The sequence below is a fragment of the Homalodisca vitripennis genome, chromosome 6, assembly GCF_021130785.1.
Source record: "Homalodisca vitripennis isolate AUS2020 chromosome 6, UT_GWSS_2.1, whole genome shotgun sequence".
Classification (NCBI taxonomy): domain Eukaryota; kingdom Metazoa; phylum Arthropoda; class Insecta; order Hemiptera; family Cicadellidae; genus Homalodisca; species Homalodisca vitripennis.
The window spans coordinates 132,203,130-132,227,478 of record NC_060212.1 but is presented as its reverse complement, the minus strand read 5'-3'; the positions used below and the strand labels follow the sequence as shown (position 1 = coordinate 132,227,478).

At 33.4% G+C, this 24,349-nt stretch overlaps 1 protein-coding gene across 1 annotated transcript; it reads left to right on the top strand.

The window, feature by feature from the left end:
- Nucleotides 1-344: 344 nt before the first annotated feature.
- Nucleotides 345-3,156, top strand: LOC124365267. Its single transcript, XM_046821232.1, has 3 exons — nucleotides 345-395; nucleotides 1,894-2,046; nucleotides 2,580-3,156. The coding sequence occupies exons 1-3, from the start codon at nucleotides 384-386 to the stop codon at nucleotides 3,000-3,002; spliced, it is 588 nt and encodes a 195-aa protein (XP_046677188.1). The 5' UTR covers nucleotides 345-383; the 3' UTR covers nucleotides 3,003-3,156.
- Nucleotides 3,157-24,349: the final 21,193 nt, after the last annotated feature.

Here is a 24,349-nt window from a genome sequence, read left to right as displayed (position 1 = left end):
AAACTTCCGTGTTTTCTATAACATTCCAAAATCTTTCTCTAGAGATGTGAAATCAAATTAAATGAATTTTAGAAATTTCCAGAGTAAATTATGCAGCCCAATTTATACTGAACTGTTGTTATCTTAGCTTAAATGTACTGAGAAAATCAATGGCAAAATAATTTTGTTCCACATATATGACTGTATTCTATTTCTAGAAACTAAGAACTAATAGGAGAAACGGAAGTGTAAGTGACTCAGTAACTGCAGTTTGGCAGCAGCTATGACCTCTAGGGTATGGATGGCACGTCGCTGTCGTGGTGGGTCAATGTTACATCGAGGTATATAGCAGGAGACCACCACTGTCTTCCATTGTAAACCCTTCTAGTCTGACAGGTATCAACATGAAAATTCAGGTAAGTAACAATGATTTTATATAAACATGTACACTCCTACAGGAGAGAAGTTAAACTGACAATATTGGATCTTGAAATCTTGAATTAAAAATCATTTTCTTTTTAAGCAATCGTTATTCTAACATATTATCTACGACTTAACTATGTTATAATAGTATATTGTTTAATTCTACTAAATTTCCTCTGTTTGTTGAATTAAAATCTCTTAAATTACAATGTGTGAACGTATAGATCATTTTATTGAGTAATGCTCTAAAATATATCCTAGATTTATTGCGTATAATGTTGATAATTTGTATAGTAATATACATATAAATATATATAATGTAACATTCATTAATAATTTATAATTTTTTACCATATAAGTAAGAAGACAAAGGTGTTGTATGTATTTAAACTATAATTGTTTGTAAGTACAAAAAACGTAGAACATTCTGTAAAGAGAAATTAATTTAATGTTTATTTCCCAGAATCATTTTCTTTTTGTGACTTTTATGTCTTGTTTTCACCTCTGTTTTTTCTCAAATAGGTAATTGAGTATAATGTAAAAACATTTTTTCTCAATTTTTAAATGATAATGAAAAAAAGATAATGAAGGTAGGTATAATGTTTCAAACTTGCTTTAGAGAACGTGTCATGTTAGCGACCGGTTGACCATCCTGAAGTTAAAGACTGTTTCTAATGACATCTCTGAAAACGTTATGAATTTCTTTGCCAAATGCCATGATGTATATCAGTGTTATATAAGATTTATGTACTATTAACATAAAACACAAGCATGGCGTCGTCTTGATGTCACAATACACTGCCATTTTAAGTTAACAACACGAGATAAATGTATTTTTTTTTTATATTTTGACTGTATTTAGTTACGTAGCCTCTGATATTTGAATAGCTTACTAATTGAATTAATTGAAGAGGATTTTGTAGTTACACCAACTATGATAAAAATTTATTAATTGCAGAATAATATCTTTTTCAATGAACACAATAAATTTTTAAATGTAATATTTTGGAACAAATTATTGATCAACATCTCTTGATTGTCTTGGGTATTACATTGATTATGACATCACTATAAATAAGAAAAAAAGTTTTTAAATTTGAAAGTTGTAAATGCGTGCTATGAATGCGTATCTCGACATTTTAAGGAACCTTACATAAAATGTCATGGCAGAACTATTGTGTTTTATAAATTTAAGAGAAGTTTTCAATATTTTCAGTTTCCGTTACAAAATGATCTTAAGGGCTTTATTAATATGTTTGTATCTTTCAATTTACTTAAGTTTTGACAATGACAAACAGCTGTATTTATTACAAATAAAGTTCCCGAAACATCTTTTTGTTAAGGAAAAACGATAAAATAAAAGAAAAGTACAAATAATTTCAGAGATATTAGAGAGAGGTCAATGTGCAAAATTTGATTTTAATAGTTAATAAACACAGTTTACGCTTTTGAAATAACAAAAGCTGTACGTTACTTAAATTACGTTTACAGGCTCATTTGTTAATGCTCTCCTTCGCCCTCTTGGCTGCCACTGTGGGTGCAGCCCCAGCAGCCCCGCCCACTAAGTGTTGTCCCTCAGGAAGTCTGCTGCTCCTGCCCTCACACCTGGAGAACTCAGCTCCTGTTGACTTCTCAGACTCACAAGTACGTTACTGATTTAGTATCGAGACGAGATAATAGTTTTGCACGGAGGTTATAGTACTTACTACGTAACTAATGGACTTTTACAACATCAGATTGACGTTATACATAATAACGTTTTATACATTTACATTATTTTACATAATTTTTTTATTTAGTATTTAACTTCTATACATGCTTTATCAAAATACAAGTAGTAATCAAAGTAAGTAATTTACTGATTTTGTTCACTGATCTCATTTTGTATTTGTTTTCATTGAATTTACGTGCAAGTATAAAAAACGGGTAATATTTATTTTACATGTTTATCTTAATTTATTGTCTATGTTTAAATTTCTTGAAATGCCATTCAAAATCTGGAATCAATACTTCACAGCAAATGTCGTAATGTATAGAGATTAAATTTTGCCATATTTCATTAAAATTTTCTTTTTTTCCTTTGCTGTATTATATATAAAAATAAGAAGTTTTTTAATCTTGTATTTTACTGATTGAAAACTGCAAATAATGAATAAAAGTATTCAATTTGTGTTAAGAAAACTCAGTCAGACGAGAGCCAGCCTGAGAGATTGTTGGACAGCGGAGAGTACTACGTGCTGCTGCCGGATGGTCGTCTGCAGATGGTCAAGTACACGACAGCTGCTCTCCGGGAGGACCAGGAGCCACAGACTCAAGAGTTCCAACAGTCTCAGCAATTCCAGCAGCAGCAGCTCCAGCAGCAGGGTGCGCTTCATCCAGAACTCCAGTACGTCCAGTTTCCTCTGCCCGGTTCACAGTACACTCAGACCAAACTAGAGTACAAGACTCCAGAGCTGGAGCAGAAGGCCGAGGACTTGGAGGAAGAACCCAAGACTATCATCGGATTTGAAGCCAATGTGGAGTACCGTGATGTGAAACCCATCTCTGCCCCCATCTACGCCTACAACCCTACACCTCTTGTGCGAATCCTCAAGAGATAAGGCTCCTACTCAATAACTGCTAATTAATGTTGAACAGGAATAGTTTTGTACTGCATTACGAGTATATTATGATCTCTTTGGATAACCAACAGCTTTGGATCCTAGGGAGAGTCTGCTTATTCTGAAGTACGAAATATATGATGGTAAGCAATTATTTCAAGTAGTACCTGCATTGAATCATCCTGCCATTTATAACACGTGCTTCGTGGCAATTATTATTAACTCTTTATTATAACGAAATATATGTTATGACGTATTTACTAAGGGCCTGGTAGAATCTTCTTAAACATGTGTCGTTGCCTATTGCCCTCTGTCTCCTGTGCAAAATATTTTGAAATAATAACGTAGCACATATGTTTTCTTGGTACTAAGGAGAACCCTGGTGATTATGAGGGTAAAAGGTCAAAGGGCAGTCTCTCTGCCCTCTGCCTATCCGTCTGTGTGATAACTTTTGGTAGGAAAGGCCTAGAGACTTGAAACTTTGTACCTATAGATAGGTTCTTCTTAATCCAAAGAAGGCCTCTGTTGATTTTAGGATCAAAAGGTAAAAAGGCAGAACATCTGTATATCTGTTCGATAACTCTTTCATACGTTAAGTCGGATCCTGCAATACTCTGTTTCATAAGTATTTCAGTAAACTGTCACAAATTATTTCATAACTTAATTAAATCTCTTCATCAAAATTTAAAACATGTTTCCATTTCCTAAACAGCAATATTTAATAAACCTGTGGAAACATGAGAAGACCAAGGAGACAGTGTTGATGGGTGTGAGGTAATCTTGGTGGGTGAGTTATCCTGCGGTGCCCCGCTTGTCTGATGACGTGCTGACCCTTGACCTCCGAGCGCGACAATGGGCAGTAAACTGTGTGGTTTATTGTTGATTTTAATTGGTTGGCAGGACAAAGTAGTCTTGGTTGCTCCTTTGTACTCTGGAGACAGAAGCTATTTAAAATTCCGACAGTAATAATTGTGCAAATCTCTCACACCGGCAATGTATATTTATATTACAGTATCAAAACATTTGGACGATAACTTTTAGATTTAATAATCTTTTAGATTTTAAATAATCGTCTAATTGCAGAAGTTTTATACAGAATGTATTTAAATCTCTCAAGCATGTTATTTAAGCGTTAGGTTGAAAATTTAAGCTACCGTTGTACTACTATCTGAGTAGTTGCGTTTATTGTAAATTTTTCTGTTTACAAACTATGCATAATAGTATATTTTAACTCTTAAACGTTTACAGTTTCATTGTAATATTACGTGGCTTTACATTACGTAGCGTAATATAAAGCTGTAGACAAAACTCAGTGGCTAACTCAGAATACGTCTTTGCTTAAGTTAGTATTTGGTGATAAAAATTGTATTAAGGGAAATATGTTTTTAGGTATTTGCATCTTTAAATAATACAAAAATCAGTAACATTACGTTTCTATATCTAACACATAACCTAGTATGATTTGTTTATTTTAATCTAGATTTGATTTATATTTTGGGTTAGTACAGGTTAGACATCAGATTTTGGATCACGAAAATGTTACTGGTTTTTTGTGTCAAATGTCCGAAAATTCTGTTTCCTACCTGCCTATAAACGTGGCAAGTGTGGTAGTGGTATTAAAACTTTATTGCAATTGAACAGAATGTACTTATATTATAAATATCAATGATAGTTAAATAAACAAACTATTAAAATTAATAAATTTGATAATTACATTCTTAATTCTCAACGCATGTTATGTCTTGCTTATGAGATTTGTGTACGTATTTATTTCGAAGTAAAGCCAATTTGAAACCAGAGTGAGCAGAGCGTTAATAATTCGTTGGTTAGTCTATTTTAGATCATTGCCATACAAGGTCCTAGATCAGAAGATTGTAAATCATGTAATGTCTGATCTCGGGCGGTCACTCGGTCAGGTCCATTGAGTCACGTGCCAATGACATGGTCGGCTCGGGTTGGTAGAGGAATAGTGCAGTTCTTAAAATATGTGATCCTTATTTTAAAGGTTTTTTTCAATAATGTTCATTACATTTTGGTATTACTTAAAATTAATTTTAATTTCTTAATTTCTTTTAATGTGTTTAATAATGTTTTCTGGACTATTTCAGTAAGTTATTAAAATATTTAAAAGATTAAACTATTCAATAACATAATAAGTTACTGTTTCAAGAAAACTGTTTACTGGTTTCAAATTTTCTGCGATTAATTTAAGCTTATAGTTTTAAAACTTAAGCTCAGTTACACATAAGTTTGGGTCAGCATAGAAAAGTATCTTCCTATCTATCATTTTTCAGTTGGAATATTATTACGACCCTTTAAGAAGACAGACATTTCTCAAGACAGCAAAACATTATTTTTTTATTAAACTACGAGAAGGGGTAAGAAAGTAAGGTATAAATGTTGGGACAGTATGTTATCATGCTCAAATAAAAACTGTTAAAGATATATACTGTAAAAATTTCATATACCTTTTAATTTTTACAGTATGAAAGGTGACTGGATGTAATGACATGTAATTAGCTAAGGAAATATTTAGTAAAAGATGTAATTTTCTTAAATTATATTTACAAATTGATGTATTATCTTCATAAAGGGAAAACATGCAAGTCTTTTTTCGGTAATTTTTATTTGGGCCTAATTAAATATTTGCCTGAATTTCCTATTTTAAATATTTATAATCTCTCGGCTGCTGTTGAAAGTCAACTCACATAAATGACATATTTATATGGCTTCTCAAATAATACTATATGCCTCTGCTGAAACCACTGAAAGTTATAATTAATACTCTTTTCACCAAGGAATATTTCCTTCGGCACTGAAAAGAGCTGTAGTAACTTCAATGTTTGAGTAAAATTACCCATTGATAGCAAATAATTTTTAGCTAATCTCAATCCTAACAGTTCTAAGTTAGGTTTTTTGAAAAGTTTTCTTGAGTTGGATGATAAGAAAAATTACATACTATCACCAAATCGGTTTGCTTTTAGACAAGGCAAATCCACAATTTATGCAGTCACGGACTTCACTGAGCTGCTTGCTGAGAGATTGGACAAAAAACCAGTAGCCCTCAGCATTTTCCTTGACTTCACGGAGGCTTTCGACTACGTGGATCATAACATTCTCCTCAATAAATTGCACAATACTAGAGAATTGCCGCTGAAATGACTTGTCATACCCCTCTGATAGAAAACTACAATTTTCAGTGCAAAATTCACTGTCACGTACAATCAGTCTACAGGAACTAGTCGATATGGAGTACCTCAGTTTTGTTTCTGGTGTATGAAAACATTTCGGAATTCAAAGAGTCATAAAAAATACATAGTCCAATATACAGACGACACTACTTTGTATTTCACATGCAAATAAAATTAAAAAAACATTGTATTGTACGTGTTCGTAGTATTAATGCTAGTTGCACACCCACCAAAAGCACTAAGAGACACCCTCGCATTACCATCACATAGAATCTATTCTATGTCTATTAAGTTAACATATGTAGCACTCAATAGAGTAGTGATCGATTATTAATACGAATATAATAATACTTAAGTGAGAATCAAAGAGCAAGGATAATAATGCGTTGACTCTACAATCGAAGTATATATAACAGTAACCAATAAAAAAGTGTTGTTTTACCCAACATCAGTTTCAGTTTCATTCCAGTTTACATTATTCTGACTTCAGCAATACACATAATATTAACTTTGTATATTGACTAAGGCTGTATTCCAGTAAAATACTCGTATAGCTGTATCAAGTTTACTATATATTTATACGCACAGAAAATAATAGAAAACATTACAAGATATTAATTTATACAATTATTAGAGTATAACTTTTATTCTTTTTTACATCCATATTCATTATGACGTCTCCAAACACACAGTAAACTTAAAATTGCAGACAAAGAAATGAGCGTGGAAAGCATTACATTACAGATAAACTAACTGGAAATATATTGTGTTCATTAAAAAGATTTACATAAAGTGATAACTATAAATAAATAGTAAGGTCTAAACAACTATACATATGTTATTGTTGATGTTTTACCCATAATTTATTGAATCCAATGCAATTACATACGGTTAACAAGTCCTAACGTATCACATAGTAATGGTACAGAGTAGATTACCCTATACTAATGTGATCTGTTACAAGCGTTTCTAATCGCATAAAGCACCATTGCAATGATATATGAGGCACTTCCAGTACGGACACTGTATATGGGTTGATGTATAACTCATTCCCTCGTGTGTGTTTTGTATTCAGCTTTATGTATTGTAGGATACAAAGGAAATAAATTACTTCACATTGTACTCCGAACATAATTTAATCAAAACTACGTAGGTTTTTCTTTATTTTAAAAACTAATTCCCATTGAGGAAAAACTACTACGATTACCCAACTGACTACAGCCTATATCGCTCGTATCGTAGCCAAGGCCTATTAAAAATATGTTTTGAAAGACGGAGGAGACACAGCCTCTATAACATTATTGGTGGTTAAATACTTCTAATAGCAATATACACATATTGATATTGTAAAACTGATATCTAATTTTATTCCTGCGACATTAATTAAGAAGTTTTTAAGTTGAAAAAAAAAAATTTTATAATAAATTACAACTACTTTTTTTGGCTTCCAAGTACCATTTGATATTCGAATCCACGTGTCGTAGATCCAATTTTGATTGCGTGTTGGTCTTGGATTTGAGTGAAAGTAGGCCATGCAAATCATTCCTAAATCCATACTTGTGTGTTACTACTGCCTGCACTATTTTTCCTAGTAGTTGGAATGAACGTAGTGCACCGAAAAATCACAACATTGATTAAATTCATCCGCAAAATCGAGTACAAATACTGGAAACTACTTAAAAGTTGCTCTATAATTGAAAAACTTCAAAAACCAATGAAAACTTAAATTGACCCTGAAATAACTACTTTAGTTATTACATTAGTAATTCATATTCTTGGATGTTCTATATCACACTAAAAGCACAGTAGTTGATATTCAGTTTAGTTATAGGTCTCACAACTAAAAGTTCATTAAATGGACAGATTGACTTCATTTTATTTACTGAAGTATATAGCTGTCAAAGGATTTTATTACTTTTTTCGCACTGTTTGCTCTCCTGAATTGGCTTGGCATATATTTGTCCAATTCTGTGTACACCTGAGGTCAATATTTGTTTATTCAGATTGCAAAACTTTTACTGCCGCAGGCTAGATATCTACGACTAGGGAAGTTGAGACAGGAAAGCCCGGTGAAAGGATCCGTGCCACAACCATATCCGCCGGCAGACTTGGCCAGAGCAGAAACTTGTAGAGTATTTATTATCTGTATCCGATTCTGCTGTTTATCTCATTAGTGTAGGATCGTTTATCAACTTTTTATTATTGATCTAGTTTGACGAATGTGCGAATGCCAAATAACCCTTCTCTCTGACCTAAAAGCCTTGAATAGTAATTGTGACATTTTCTATTGAAAACTTGTACTCTAAAGCTTATCGGTAGGTAAGTGAGATCATTATAGGCTTTATTCAAACCGCTTTCATAGTTTAGTTCATACTGTACCTCGCCACCGCTTTACATTATTCATTATCCTGATGGAAACGTAAGCAGGTTTTTTATCCGTGACAAAAAAATAATAATTATAGATCGGGAGAATCCATGATAATTTCTAATTATTTAAAAATAGTAACGTTTTAAAAATTAAAAAAACGAAAACCATTACTAAACCATACATTCGTAGTAAAACTAAATCGAGTAGACTATTATTCTTTAATGAGCCTAATTATTATAGTAATAATAAGGCAACGTTATTTCTAAACAGAAAATTATTGGGAATTTCCATTTGTGTGCCGCAATATCCTCGGGTATTTCGAGAGTAATAATGATTGCTATAGGAATATAGGATATCCACACCACCGCAGGATCTGGAGCCCGTAGCCTAGAAACTGAAATGATCGTGAAATGAAACCTTTAGTGGACTGCGATAAATAAGCATGACCAAACTTAATTTTGGACACTAAGAAAAATAATTTCTGCCACACCCCATATTGTCTCACTGTATTAAATGTGGACACCGGTAACCAGTTTGGAGAACTCTCTCTAAGTGGTAATATGTTCTTAAGAAACCGTTTCGGAGCACAGGATCTGAAAGTTCTAGACAATTAATGTGCCACAAAATATTATGATATAAATTATATTTAACTGTAATAATCACCTTTCTGTTACATGTAGTTACAGCAACCCCTTAGTGCAGAGTGATAAACGTATTAATTTCCCACCTCAAAGTATAAATCTTACAATAAAATAAAAGCAGTTTCACATTTATATATATATATATATATATATATATATATATATATATATATATATATATATATATATATATGATACAATCTACCACTCTTAGCCATATTTTCTTCTTCTCTGATGTGGTGCGTGCACAGTTTTGTCAGCTGTGTTTTTTTGTTTTTAGGATAAAACAACAATCTCTTTTCCATTTGTTGTTCTGTTGTGTTTCTTCTTTTTTGTGTGATTTTTTATAATGGCTTGAAAATTTACTGACTGACTTGTCTGTTGGTAACTTTTTGGTTCAATGATAGCACTATTTTTAAGTGTTTCACATTGTTGGCATGTTTAATGTTAAGTTCTAGGATATCACACCTGAACAAGAAAGCAGGTACCAGTTCTAGAAATGTCGTGTTTCAGTGTTTGTGGCGTATATATTGACAGCAATTATCAAAAATCCAAGGACGTTTTCAAACTATCCGTCGCAAATAATGAACTTAAAACATCAAACTGCAGTGAGTATTTGAAAGCCATCACTACATTCGGTTCAATCCCAGTAATGAAGACAGTAACTACGGTCTATATCCTCATTAGTAGGTGGCTGTCATTGTAAAAGTGAATCATTTTGTGCTCGGCACATAATGAAAGCAACTTTACTACACCCTGCACTCCTGGTGACTCAATATTGTGACTCCCTTAAACATTGGAGATTTGTTCCGAGTTGAAAGATTTTTCACATCATTTAAATCAAAATAGGTGATGTTAGGTAAATATATCGTCGGACATACAATTGTGTATGTTTTACCAAATTTGGAAACAATTTGACCGTACTTGAGTATGTTATAAAAACAATCAGTAAGATTTAACACTTTTTAATTCGTTTAATTTAACACACTAAAAACAAAGATTTAAGCACTATTTATTAAAAAAATGTTATTGTGTCATTTTAATTGAAATCAGCGTTTAAGTTATAACTTATGAGTATTTACAAAAAATCTTTTTAATTATACTGTTTTAGTTTTTTCTATTAGTAAATTTATAAAATTATAATTGCTTTTCATTCCAATTCATGTAACTTTTTTTAATTGCCCAGTGATTTTATGTATTCCTTCTCCATTTCTAATGCATTAGATGATTACAGATAATAAACTTTACCAGCATAAAAAATGCTGTGCTTAAAAAATGTTTAAGGAAGTTAATTTTCGTGTAGTGAATATTTTTCGAGAATTCTCTGAAAATTGGAATCTGAAAAATAGTCTATATCACGTTTAGGGATACCGTACAGTTCAATCCGTATTTGGAATTATCTGTCCATTTCATTCCAATCGTTAATTTATTTACCTTGAATCAAACCGCACTTCAATGAATGTAATATTACGAACATAATAATGTAGAAGCAATGATACCAATCTGCAAGGTCTTACGAATTTAAGAAGATGAGTATTAGTTAATAAAAACTTTAAATCATCTATAATATCTCGTTTGTATTCCTATAATTTAAGTGTTCATTTTATATTACTTTATTTATTAGAACTAATAACCAATGAAATAAGAAGCTACAACAGCTCAGGTATCAAAGTTATGATGAAGTAGTTTAATTAAGAAGCCAACCATAAGAGGCTAATTTATTTTTATCTACCGGTTTAGTTGCCAATGAACTCGTAATTGTTGGTATTTAGGATTTAATGCCTATTTTACCGTAAAATACTATGAGCTATTTGCTACTGAACTCTTCGACAGGAACTACTTAACTAACCAGTCTAGGTGATAAGGTTAACTGAGTTGGCTGATGACTCGGCATTAAATTACCAGATAACTGTAAACCTCCTCTATAATCTGTGGCTAATAAACAATTTATTCATATGGCTTAATTCTCTACTTTCAAAATGTATAATTATTCTAAACATTCGTAATAGGAATTGCGCAGGATCTCGGATTACTGCATATCCAAAATACGATTCCTCGATGATGTGTGATCACATTATTAATCGAGCATTTAATTTCGTTACTGAGAAAAAATAAAGTTCACAAATACATAATAACATAAATTTCTCTTTATATATTGATTACCCTCATATTTTAATCTGCAGACCCAATCCTGAAGAAATTGTAACAGAATTTTTGTTATCTCGTACATGAAACATTGTGAAAGTAAATTAAATAGAACATCTGAAATAACCATTACACAGTTTGTGGATACATTTAAAGTACAATCTCAATTCCAAAATCAAACAATTAGTTAAAATTATTATAGGCATAATAAATATTTAAGTACTTTGCGAAGATTACTTTTATGTAACACGGTTTTTATTTTATTTCTAGGAAGCAGCCTATTCTCATGCTCTTTATTTAGCCCCAAAGACCTTTTGCGCAACCCGGAAGTACAGCATAAAGTAAGCGAGTTTACAGTTTCAGCAGGTCTACAAACCGCTGAAAACAACCAATCAGTTCCTACTGTGGAATTTCACCACCCTTTTCCAGACTACCAAAGATAGCACAGGCCTCTTTTTCTATTGCTGATCCATCAAAGAGCAGACCTCTAGCAATTTCCTCCTGCCCGTCACACAATCTGTAGAGTGGATGTCTTTGGAAAAAAGGCCGATTTTGAAAATATGGTTTCTCAGGTGATGTGGTTCATGCCCGTAATTAGTTCCACAACCTCAGAAGACACCGATCTACCTAATGGGACAAGTTTAGACTGGGTGATAGTGACTCATCCAGAGGGTCAATCTACTCATCCTCAGACCTGGATGTAGTCTTCACCTTCTCTTATGTTCAGTGTGAACCCACTTCGAGACAGCTTTAAATTATTCACCTAAAAATACCTCAGAATGGTGGAGGCCCCGTCATGTTAACGCTGAGCCCAAGTTTCTCAGACATCAGCTTTTACCATTCAGGAGACCCTACCTGACCAGGAACACAACAAACAGTCACATTGTTGATCTACCAAACGACTTGATAACAATCCCATACAAGCTTTGAGTTGTACAGACAAGAGTAAAACTATACCGCATACGAAGGTTCTCACGAGCACATTCCAATATGACTGTGACTTCTGCTATGATAAAGATCGATGGGGCACTAGATATATGCTTGGTTTTATTCCTACAATCCCAGAGCCACTATATCAGAGATCAGTTGCAAAGGATCTCCCTGAATCAGGATACTAATTTTTCCAGTGCCCAATGTTGTAGTCCGATACTGACTAAAGCGCCTTCTGCTGAAGACAGTGGACACTTCTCCTAGTTATAGCCCAAAATACAATGTTTAAGGCGGCAAGGTTGAGATGATACTATATAGCTTCACCAGGAGTTTCACCAGAAAAGACCCTAGTTATAACAAGAAAGGCCATCCTTTGGATATCGAGACTAGCTACCACCTCCCTGATCTTTCTTTTTGCTCATCTACAAACATTTTATCGTTCTGGAACTTTCTGTGTAGACGATCATCAAGGACTTTATAGTCCACCACGGAAACCCCACCATTTTGCGTGCCAATGGCCTTAAGGGTGCTCGCAGAGTCTCTCTCAGCCACAAGACTGTGGACCCTGAGGAAGACCTCGGTAGATATTATTAGATCACTACAGTTCCTAAAGACGACACCCATCTCCTCAGTGCCACCGACCCACAGCCCCAGAGCCAGACTCCGCAACCAATCCTTTCACTCGGTACTCACAGACAACATGACTAGAGCTCCTCTTTCAGGAAAGCACTTTTTGAACTGTGCAGACATACACCCTCTGCTGAGAATACGCTTCAAGGATGCGCTCCTCCTGTAGATGTTCTAGATGTAGAGCTGTTAGGTTTGCTTTTATCTTGTCGTTTGTATACTTTATATAGGTACCACGAGAATTGCTGAAATAAAGGGTCCACGTGATCAGAGCCCCGCATGACTAAATAATGCTATTTACTATTGGGAGGTGTTCTATTTGCTAATGCTATTTACTATCTTTTTCTGTTCGCGATCCACTACCCCTGCGCCATGCACACCCTTAGGTATAGGTCCCGCTTCTCACCATGGGATTTGAGGTCGCCAGAGTATAGGAAGGTATGTGTGTGGTATGATTTCGGATAGACCAGTCAAGACTATCCCAAACTGGCACCACTACTGTGAGATGCCGAATACAACCACTGTTTCAGGGTGATCTTAAGGGGCACTAGCCTAAATCCTAGCTTTTTGCTAAAGCACGGCCACTTAATTCAAGACGCTTGGCAAGCGTTCGTTTAAGTCGTTTAATTGAATCTCCCCATTGGTCTTGACCCAGACTGGGTCTTGGATTCTCACTGACAGAGTCATTGGGGATCACCTGAACTTAGTCAGCCTATCACCTAGACCCCCGAGCGACACTATTGCTATCGGGTAAAGACACTTGCTTATTTATTCACCCTGTAACGGTGTCTGTTTAAATGAAAGGTTCTCTAATCCTCCAATCGTCTTCCTTATGCGGATTATACATAGACTCAACTTATAATTAAAAAGAATCATTATATAATAACCTAATGATGAGATAAAAAGGAATCGTACAGTTTAGAAAGTGGAGTTTTCTTTGTAAAACTTTGAATCATTTAAACAAGTAGTACTTTCCCGACCATATTACAATGTAGTGCTTTGTAGAGAAACGTTGCGTAACTTGAAATCGTTAGCTGCAAAGCTTATGTTCGCGATCTCCGGTCGTTAAGTAACTTTCCCATTCTGAGTAAGTTACTTGTGACTTTGGGTAACAACTATTTACAAAGTATAAGCGGGAGACGTGATTAGGCAGAGCAATTTCCTGTTTCACAGAATGTTTCAGACTCAAGAAGAGGCCACAATTTAACTGTCAAACTTTCTGAAGCGAATCCGGTTCATTTAGAAAAATATCACGTTGAGATTTGTTGAGTCAATTAAATTTACTGCAATCGCCACCTTAAAAGGATACAAACTACCAATGGAAAATGACATTGTCTAGTGTCGTTTTGTCATGAGTCATACAAACCACTATATATCTACCACTAATGCTATTCTAAAACTTTATGGTTTTGACGCTTCCTTCACGAAGTTATCACATGCGGGTTTGTTTGTGTCACAAGAGCCGTTGCTAATGCAGATGATGGACGCCAAAAATTTGCAAAAGAAGTAACTTTCTGTGTGTTATTGATAGATCCTCTTTTGTAAACAGAAATCCTCCACAACAATGGCCTAATATTGACTCAACCAGTAATTGAGTTAGGCTATGAGTAAAAAGGACAGTGTCGAAGCTAACAAATTTAATCCTGTAGCGTTAAAGTGCACGATCATTTGGCGTGAAATCTTCTTGAGCACGTAGTTCTTAATAGTTTTGGGCCTTAAGCCATTTTACTAAATCAAATAACGCACCAGAAATTCTTTTACATCCCTATATCTTTATTTTCCAAGTTTTACCAAGTAATTATGTTTAATCCGTTTAGTGGTTTATTTACATTCAGCCCCAAGATTCTTTGGGCATCAGTTCTCTCAGTATTATCATTGTTGTCTAAGGGAGTTATCAACAGTCATTTGCTCCTACTTTTAACTCAAGTTCATGAACAGACCAATTTGTTGTTAACGTGTAATGGGTTCATATAGTTATAATCAGGTTATGTATCACATCTTTGTTGGTTAAAAGTCTCATTTTACTGTTCTCGTACAATCTGATGTCCTTATTTTTCACCAATTGAACTTCAGTCATCCAACCCTTAGAAAATCAGGGCAGCCCTTTTTCTGTACTTTTAATTAGATGAATTAGGCGGTTTATAACTCCGAAAATGCAAGTTGACGAATATTTTAGAAGTGGCAACGATATATAGTTTACAAAACTCAGAATAGTACTCAAGTCTTACGTGTAGTATCACAAGTTTTATCAATTCTTAATGCAGAGCATTAATATCGTAATAACCGGGTTACAGTATTTGTACCCTCTGCTTGCTTGAATATAAAAGTGTTTTCAATTCATTTCAGTTATATAATTACTGTCTTGTTCACTATCAATTTCTTTTCTTCAGGGTTCGTAAATCATCGAATTTTTTTAGATCACGCCGAAAAAAGACAAGTAATGTACACATTATGAGTTGGACTCAAACATAAAGGGTATATATATATATATACCCTAAAAATATATATATATATATATATATACATTACTTAGATGCTGATGTATTGAGTTTCCTTAGATCCATGTTGATTATTTCTAATTACTTAGTTCAACAAACTAAAGGCTTTCCGAACTTTGTCATCTATCAGCTGGAGATTTTGGTGAACCTCCAACTGTGCATTTGCAATAGTTACGAGGTTAGTTTTAAATATTTAATTTCCTTTTGATTCACTTGACTAACAACTTTATCAGGGATTTTTTAGAAAATTTAAGTTTATAGGTGTGCAATGTCTAGTAAATTACGAATGAATGTTTTTTCCAGTTCAAATAGTCTTCTTTAGAAGAAAGGCAAACGTTTAGGGAAGTTGAAAGGGAGGTCTAATGTTACAAATTCCTTCGCAGACTTCTACTTGTATTGCTTTTGTTTCCGATAAATTCCCATTTCCAGCGTAGAGCTAACTCTTTTTCAGAAGAAGGAATGTCGGTAGCGCTAAGAAACCGAAATATCCTTTCGTTTTTAAAATATACTAAAACTTGTAATATGAAAATATTTGTTGTTTCCAAAACTTTAGAATTGTATAAAAGTACATAACATAGAATGTTAAAAAAGAACATACCTTGTACCCTGATATAGATGTTTTTAAAATGTACAGCTTAGTACAATGAGGGGGTTCCCACATCTAGGAAATTGTATAGCTATGATGTCATCCACTCCAATAATGCATCAGAAGAAGGCTGCAACTACCTTTTATCTTGACTTGCAGAACTGTACCTTTTGTATATTTTACTTTTAAAATGGATTATTTTTCCATTTATAAATACCATAATTTTAATTATTTCGTCATTCTGAGCTGCCCAGCATTTCTCAGTTTGTAAAATTTCGTCCATCCATTGAAAGCTTAAAAATTTACAGTTCCATAAAGTAGAAGATTGTTTTGTCGTTTATTAACTGACATTTAGCCGCATCTTATTAGACTTTTAAAACTGTTGTTTAGTGCGATCGACCCATTATTTTTATTGAACTTTTCTTCACGATCAGTTAAGTTTCCTGTAATAAAAATGTCTTATATAATTAGGAGTCATAAACGCTATCACGCATTACGATCTTTTAAAAATGCAATACATACACTATAGTTCATGATTACTCACGTTTAGAATTAATATACTCTAAAATTAACATAAATGTGTCCACGTTCTTATCACAATTCATAGAGCGCCCTATATATTGTAGAAAATATCAAACTGTGCTAAAACTGATGGTTAAAACTTGATGAATGTAATGAATCTACTTGCTGATCATAAAATTTAAACAAGCAATTTTGTATGCGATTTCAAGACTTTATAAATAGCTGTACTCGGAATAAAAGGCTTTCACCGACACGTTTTGAATGTTGACCATATTATTATAATGAAACATTTGTATTTAATATATAATTTGTTTAAATTTTAAAAATATTCTTCTAGAAGGATAATAATTCAGGGATTATTAAACAATAATATTCTAGAATCAACTCATAATATCTGCACGTACTATTAGTGAAATTTTGTTTACGTTTAACATTTACACCAAAGGCAATAATAAAAACCCCAAGTACATACGTTTCTCTTACATCTCATAACTATGATGAAAGTAAATTCAAATTAAAAATAAACGTGTCAAAAATAAGTAGTTATACAATTATTTGAAATTGTTAAACGATACACAATATCTAAAATTTTAAAGCATTCATTTTATAGGAACCGTCAGTTTACACGGATAAACTTGGAACATAGACATCTGCAGAATAGTTGTAAGATCTGGTAGTACCATAATAAAAATTATCCAGTATTTAAAATATTGTTTTGAAGTCCTATCATATTAATTTTCATCTAACAATTCTACAGTGGTTATACACGGTTTACTTAAAATGCAAAAAAGATATAATATTTACAAAGTACTTTTTCCACGGCGCTTTTTAGCGCTACCCAAATGTTTTATTATTACGTTTCATATATTTATTTTATATCCTTCGGCACACAATTCGTTTTTTAGATTCAAAAGGTAAATTTAAATTGCGGGTTACTTAAAGTTTCGAACGTTAGCTACAACATTTTTAATGTTTTGTTTAATTATTATTTTGTATCAACTGACAGGATGCAGATCGCGCAAATTCCGTGTTAGAGAGAACGACACGTAAGGCCTGGACCATCTTGTATTCGTCACCCTCACGCAGTCGCAGTTACACGGCCCTCGACACGGTACGTGCCACGTGATTGATTTTCAAATGCCTTTCACCTATATTCAATAGTGTTTTTCGTACCAAGCTCAATTCACTCACTTAACAATCCATGAAATTTGATTATCCACTCCTTTGCGTAAACCGAACCTGCGGAATTGATTGAACAGTTTTTTGGGGAGTAGCTGTGGTTGTGTTGATTACGAAATAACTTATTCTTGAAAAACATTGCGATTTTTAAGTTACACAAGCACTTTGTTTTAGCAAACTTGAATGAAGTTACGATGTTCTTAGTAGGAACGAGCATTGACGCTCTTCTGAACTTGATCATACAAAAAGAACTTTCAAACTAAACTACTGGAAAATGATCTGTACGAGCAAATGAAAGAATCGATGTTTGTCTTGATTCCGGACACCATTTTCTGTTTTGTTATTACACTAAACTACGTATTTCACAAATAAAATTACTAAATTTGTGTCGCCGCTTTTAAAAGCAAACGTGATTAGATTCAAGTTTCAAACATAAAGCCTATTATTCCATATTGGTCTTGTTAAACTTTGGAACATAAGGCCTTTTTGAAATCTAATGAAATTATTATTTTACCTCTTCCATCTGATTTTGTTCAAAGTTACGGATTCAAAAGTAAAACAACATGAGTTTACAACATATTTTTACATTCCAAAACGTGATAGTTTATGGATTTGTTTTATTGTCTAAATTTATTCATAAATTCCTATTCCTTATCATCAAAATTGGCAGTAAAATAAAACACATTTGGTTTATAAATGGCTTATGAGCCTATAGTTTCAATCTTGTTCATACTTTTCAATAACTCACCTAAACTTCAGCTATTTAAGTTGAAATTTCAGGAATCTCCTAGGAAAAAAGAAGTGCAGGGGTTTACTTAATTTTTTAGTAACGAATATTTTATAATCGCCCGTATCTTGCTGACTAGCAAGTATCTGAAGTACGCCCGCGGTCATTGCTCTTCCTCAATTCGCGCTGATGTCTGTCGTTAGTTCAAAGTTTACAGCTGACAGTTACTAGCACATAATTTTGTATTTTGCTTCAGAGTACACAAGATTAAACGACGTTTTCATTTTTGAACAAAGAGTATTATTTTTACTTTAAAAAGGTGTAATATGAAGTATAACATATTTTTTCTTAGTTGCTGGTTTTTTTAGCACATCCTGGAAGTTTACTTGAATAATTGAGATTTCTTCGCAACATTCTCAAAAACTCGACACGTGAAGTACATCTAGAATTGACAAATTGTGTATCATTTTTGATTTGCATAATTACGATTTTCTATTTATTATTTGACATAAATACATTTATTGAGTAAACATTTACAAAACATTAACTCATGTTTTACCTTGTTTTTTTTATCTTTAAGAAATTGTTCCTTAAAGGAAAAACTTTCAGAAGCTATATTTTTTTAATATTCTGCAAAACCCCTTGTCAAATTTGGATTGTTTTTCTATAAAACAAGATCCACTTTGCCAGGTTTGGATGACTCAATGAGAGTGTCTCAATATCAAACTGTCCTTCATGACAGACGCTTGTTTTAATTGCTTGGGAATAGCATTTGACCAAGTGAAAAATACTTTCTGATGTCAAAATAGATAACTTGTGAAGATTTTAATTCAAATCATTTGATACTTTCACCTTGGAGATCTATAGCCTGTGACTTCAGTAACCCCAACTGTGACAGATGACGAAAGAACCATCACAGGTTGTCTAATTATATAGACACTGTTTTATTTATCCAAAGACACAGACAACATTCCTACCACTGCATTTAGCAAAATAATAGTTTTGATATTAAATTATATTACAGTAGTAAAATCCTTTCTTGTATATCTGTATATACACTGTAATCACAGCATATCGTACTTAACATACATGCTCAATAGTTATATGCATATACTGAAGTTTTTCATATTTCTTTACTTAGAGAGACTCAACCTGTCCAGGGACAAAATTATTTTTCAATATTTGTTTTCTCTAAAAAGTTGCGATGGAAGGTTTGAAAGAATAACAGGATTTCGAACATTTACTATTGAAAAGTACCTTTTGTAACATATAACATTATCAAATGTCCGAAATCATGTTATCCTTTCAAAATATTACTGTTTTCTGTTGCATAGTGAGACGTCCCAGACCTTTCACAGCTGGTAGCAATGAGCATGTATTTTGTTTACTTACCTGTCAAGTTTGTGAAACAGTACTGTATCTGAAGATGAAACAGCTATCTTAGAGACTGCCAAGACTGCTGACTTTAATTTTATTTTGGTTTCCGGAGATAGATGGATTATAAAGGAAACTGAATTCTCGTCAGTCCTAAAGACGGAGTACGCATTATGGGAAACAATCAAGACGATGGTGGCAAGACAAAAGAGGTCGGTGAAAGGCCAGGCTGATCAGAAACCTACAAGAGTGGATAGAGCAGAAACTTAAGAACAAAAAACCTCTACACGACTAAGTTAATAATCGTCCATGCTAGTTCTTAATGATTAAACACGGGAAATTTTCAATATCTGATGCCCTCATTGGATTTTAAACAACTAGATTCTTCTCATACGGTGGGATAGAGGTGACTTGTAGTAGCTTTATAAAATTGTTGCCGAACTTTTGTCATCCGCAATATGGCCAGTGATCGGTAGGATTGAATCAGTGTCCTATTATATATATAGATAGGTTTTCAAAATTAAGTAAATTAATGCAACATCGGTGTTGCACACCCTAATGGAGTAAACCACATAAGAATTCTGTGATGAATTAGACCTTCTTGAAGTCTGTCCTGACAGGGTGCGACGCGTAGGGATGATGGGTTATTAGTGGGAACCGACAGTACGCAATGAAAGTGTTGTAGCATAGACGTTTTTTAGAACGTACAACTTTTTACTTTTTTCATCCCAAAATTAATATAGGACCCGGAGCGACCAATATACTAAGTTTGAAATCTTTGGGATCTTACTATTGAAATTTATGACACAGCCGGACATATAGACAAACCGGATTTCAAGAAGGTCCTGCCGTGTCCTTATATAATTAATTAACCAAGTTGTAATATCGTAGCTCAAGTCAATAAACCATACTACCGACTATCTGTCAACGCATCGCTCTAAACTTGTTCGTGCAGTGGGCTCTATAAATATACGGGTAATCTCTTGTATCAATTGCGCATATTAAGTAGCTAATGCATGTTTTCACTTACCAGCGCAGCAACGTCAGGCTCGGCAATACCGGTCACAGACGGCTGTTCTGATTATTCCCTAGGCAAATACATTGAACTGCAATGTATGTGAATCTCAAAATGTCGTTATAAAACTATCCTCACATCATTGAGAACTGACATTGATTTAATTTGGAAACGCAATGTATCATTTGTTATACATTACAGTGAATGGATTCCTTTTTAGCCATATTTCCCTGTGGATCTACTATGGATTGCATCAAAACACTAAAGAGAAGAGTCTAAGAGTCTAAAGTTATGGTCACTGAAAAAATAGTCAATGCGTAACTGCATTAACAGTTTACCAAGTCCCCCAAGATCTAAGTCCCGACGCTCTTCATTTTATGGCCAACGTCTTTGTATAATTAATTTCAATACAAACTGAAATGGACTTTAAAACATCCAAAGCACAAAAGTACTAACGAGACCACTCTACTTTATACCACGTCTTACACGATAAACTACTCATAATCACGCTTTCCACTTTAAATATCACCTAATCTCATACATGTCCCGTTCAATCAAAATTTCCAAAATCGGAAGCTTTTATATTTAAATAATAAAGCTAAGTTAAAAAATATTTATATTAAATCATTAATTCAATATATCTGCGCTTTGTAATTACTTATTATTTATAAATTATTATATATTACAATATTGTTAAGTTATAATAATCATATTATTATTAATTAGTATAAATACAGCGAAATCCAACTACAACCTTCATTTAATATAAACAAATATTGAAAATATGACGGTTTTATAAAATTTTGTTTTAATACAGTAGGGAAATAAGTATTATTATTTTGAATGAGATTTTATTTAATATTTTAAGAGTAGCCGAAGAGAACGGGCACGTGTTTGTAAGATTGTGTTAACGAGCTTTTTAGATGAAATTCCCGACTTGAACCTCAAATTTGAATATTGATGACACACTAATTCAGCATTAAATAAGGTGTGCGAAGGATTTAGTTGGGTTACCGACTTGTCTCATTATGGAATACAAGCTTTGGGTATTGCTAATGACAAAGAAAGATTCTATTTCGAGTGATTAATCGTTCATTTTTAATGTTCCTGGTAACGAGATCCGAGGTTTTGCCTCTATGTGCGGCAGAAACTGGTGGTCTCCAACCACAAGCTCATTGCACGCCGCACAGGGTGCAAGTCTCCGCTCGAGTGCGCAAACTGGGACCCACGTACTGCTGAACAGCCGCGTTAGCACGCTGCTTGCACACGATTTTGACAAAAAATACAATTGGGCATCGAGCCTAACTCTACCAAGTCTACACTCCCACATTTTTAACAGCCTGATTTACTGTTATTTACTGTACTTATATGTTTATTTTGGCAAATAAACATAAAAGCACTACTTCCTGATGTTAAAAATAAAATAATGTATTCCCATGTTGCTGCTAAATAGAGTGATATAGAACTAAATGATATCATGGGTGTGGGCCTAATGGTTCCAATGCCATATGGGAATTTTGTATGGGAACTTAGATATTATTTTAAACTTTAAAATTAACTTCACTTCACGTTGATGCCGACTCACAAACGCGGGCGTCAGCATCTTGGTTCGACATTGCAGCTGTAGTCGGAAAAAGTGAAGATTAGTTGATTACAAGTCTAAAAAGCGAAGTTGAAATCAAATTCAGAGACTCGAATTTAAATCAGAAACTCGGTTGAACTTGCCTAAAACAAAATCACGACGGTATTAGCCATTTATCGAGACAACCGTTTATGACAACGTGGTCTCGCCAGAAGGACATCAAAACACTATTATTAATATTAATCTGTCAAATAAAACATCAACCAAGTAAGTTACCTGACTATTTACAACTCTACTTTATATTACATTCAAAATTAGATGTCTCGCATGAAAGCGCTAATTTATAATACGAAAATATAAATTTTAACTTACGGACATGGCGCGCGAGATGTTGCTCGGCAGCAAGATGGTCAGCTACAAAGTTCTCGAGAGAAAAAACTAATACTCGTGCCAATTAGGTTATTAATACGCCAAGAATTTAGTTCCAAGAACATCGGATGTAACTTATACTAACCAGTAACAGGGTTGCGAAAATATGTATTATATAAAGTACAAGTAAATAACGGTACACTGTGTACGATTAATTTAATATTTCAGTACGCAACACCCACAAAATATTCTATCAATCACCACTCTAATCGTGACCATGACCTGTATTGGTTATGTAACCCCCAATATTGACACACTGACACAGTCCACAGACAATACCAATGTTAACACGACCTTCTAACTGTATTGAATACAATGTTTAATAATATCACCATTAGTGATGTGCTTAATGTGCAATGTGATACATCTAACCTACTCTTTCCGTAAAAGGCTGAACGCCAAATAATGTGAAAATTGAAGTAACCAATGTTGGTTGTCATTGCTGGCCTATGAATTATAAAGTTTTCATAACCTTATTTATTCTCTATATTTATCCTGAATTTTATTCGGAAAATTCAAAGACATGTGGCATTATAAATGTATCATTTAATTTACTTAAGTAATTTTATTTTTAAATGTATAATTTATAAGAATTATAGTATAATTAAATAATAAAACGAGACGCACAGTAAAGCAATATCCTGGTTTTGCTGGCAAATCATTAACAATGAATGATGAATATACTCGAAATAAGATTGTTCTTCGTTATTTCCACCACCCAAAGCATGCATCCCATAATGAAATAAGTCGGTAACTCCACCAAGTCCTTGGCACACACTTATTTAATATTGCATTAGTGTGTCTTCAATGTTTAATGTTGTGGGTTTCCTTTTTATTTCTGTTTGTTTTTAAGTTTGGCATTTTATCTGGACAGTTCGTTAAAATCATTTTACAACACGTGTCCGTACTCTTCGGATATACTAACAATAACAATATGAATGATGAAAAATAACAATACTTATTCCCTACTGAGTTAACACAAAACTTCATATAAAATTCATGTTTTAAAATATTTGTTATATTTATTTAGCATAAATTATATACATCGAGCGTGAAGATTAATTGGTTGCGTATACACACGCCTTAAGAAAAAAAACGTATTACTGTTAAGAATTGTATACTATTTTGTAAAATTAACACTTCATAGCCTTGTTTGAAATCTTTAGGGTATAAAAAGGTAATTTTTAGTAATTTAACATTACTTTAAGCTCATCCAGAAAGTATTTACTGACTTATGAAACTTTATAAAATGTATTGTTGTGTATGCCTTAGCTAAAAATTAAATTGGATTGCATCCTTATAAATTAAGTTGATTTTAAAATAGGCGTCGATGTTAGCTCTTGGCATTCTTTTTACAAAACTCGTTGGAACAGACTCTGATGATTCCAGCGGGTTTACATCATTACGTATGCCTTTACGATTAGAGATTAGGAACCCTAATCCAAAAGATGCGCTTTTGGTGTCTAAAAATCCTTGGTCATTACCTACATGGTATTTCTGGCAAATAATGATGCAATTTAGTAAGAAATCAAC

What these genes read in the sequence shown, in the direction of transcription:
- LOC124365267 (XM_046821232.1), top strand. An exon ending in TTGACTTCTCAGACTCACAA is followed by an intron (nt 2,047 to 2,579) that starts GTACGTTACTGA and finishes ATTTGTGTTAAG; the next exon opens with AAAACTCAGTCAGACGAGAG.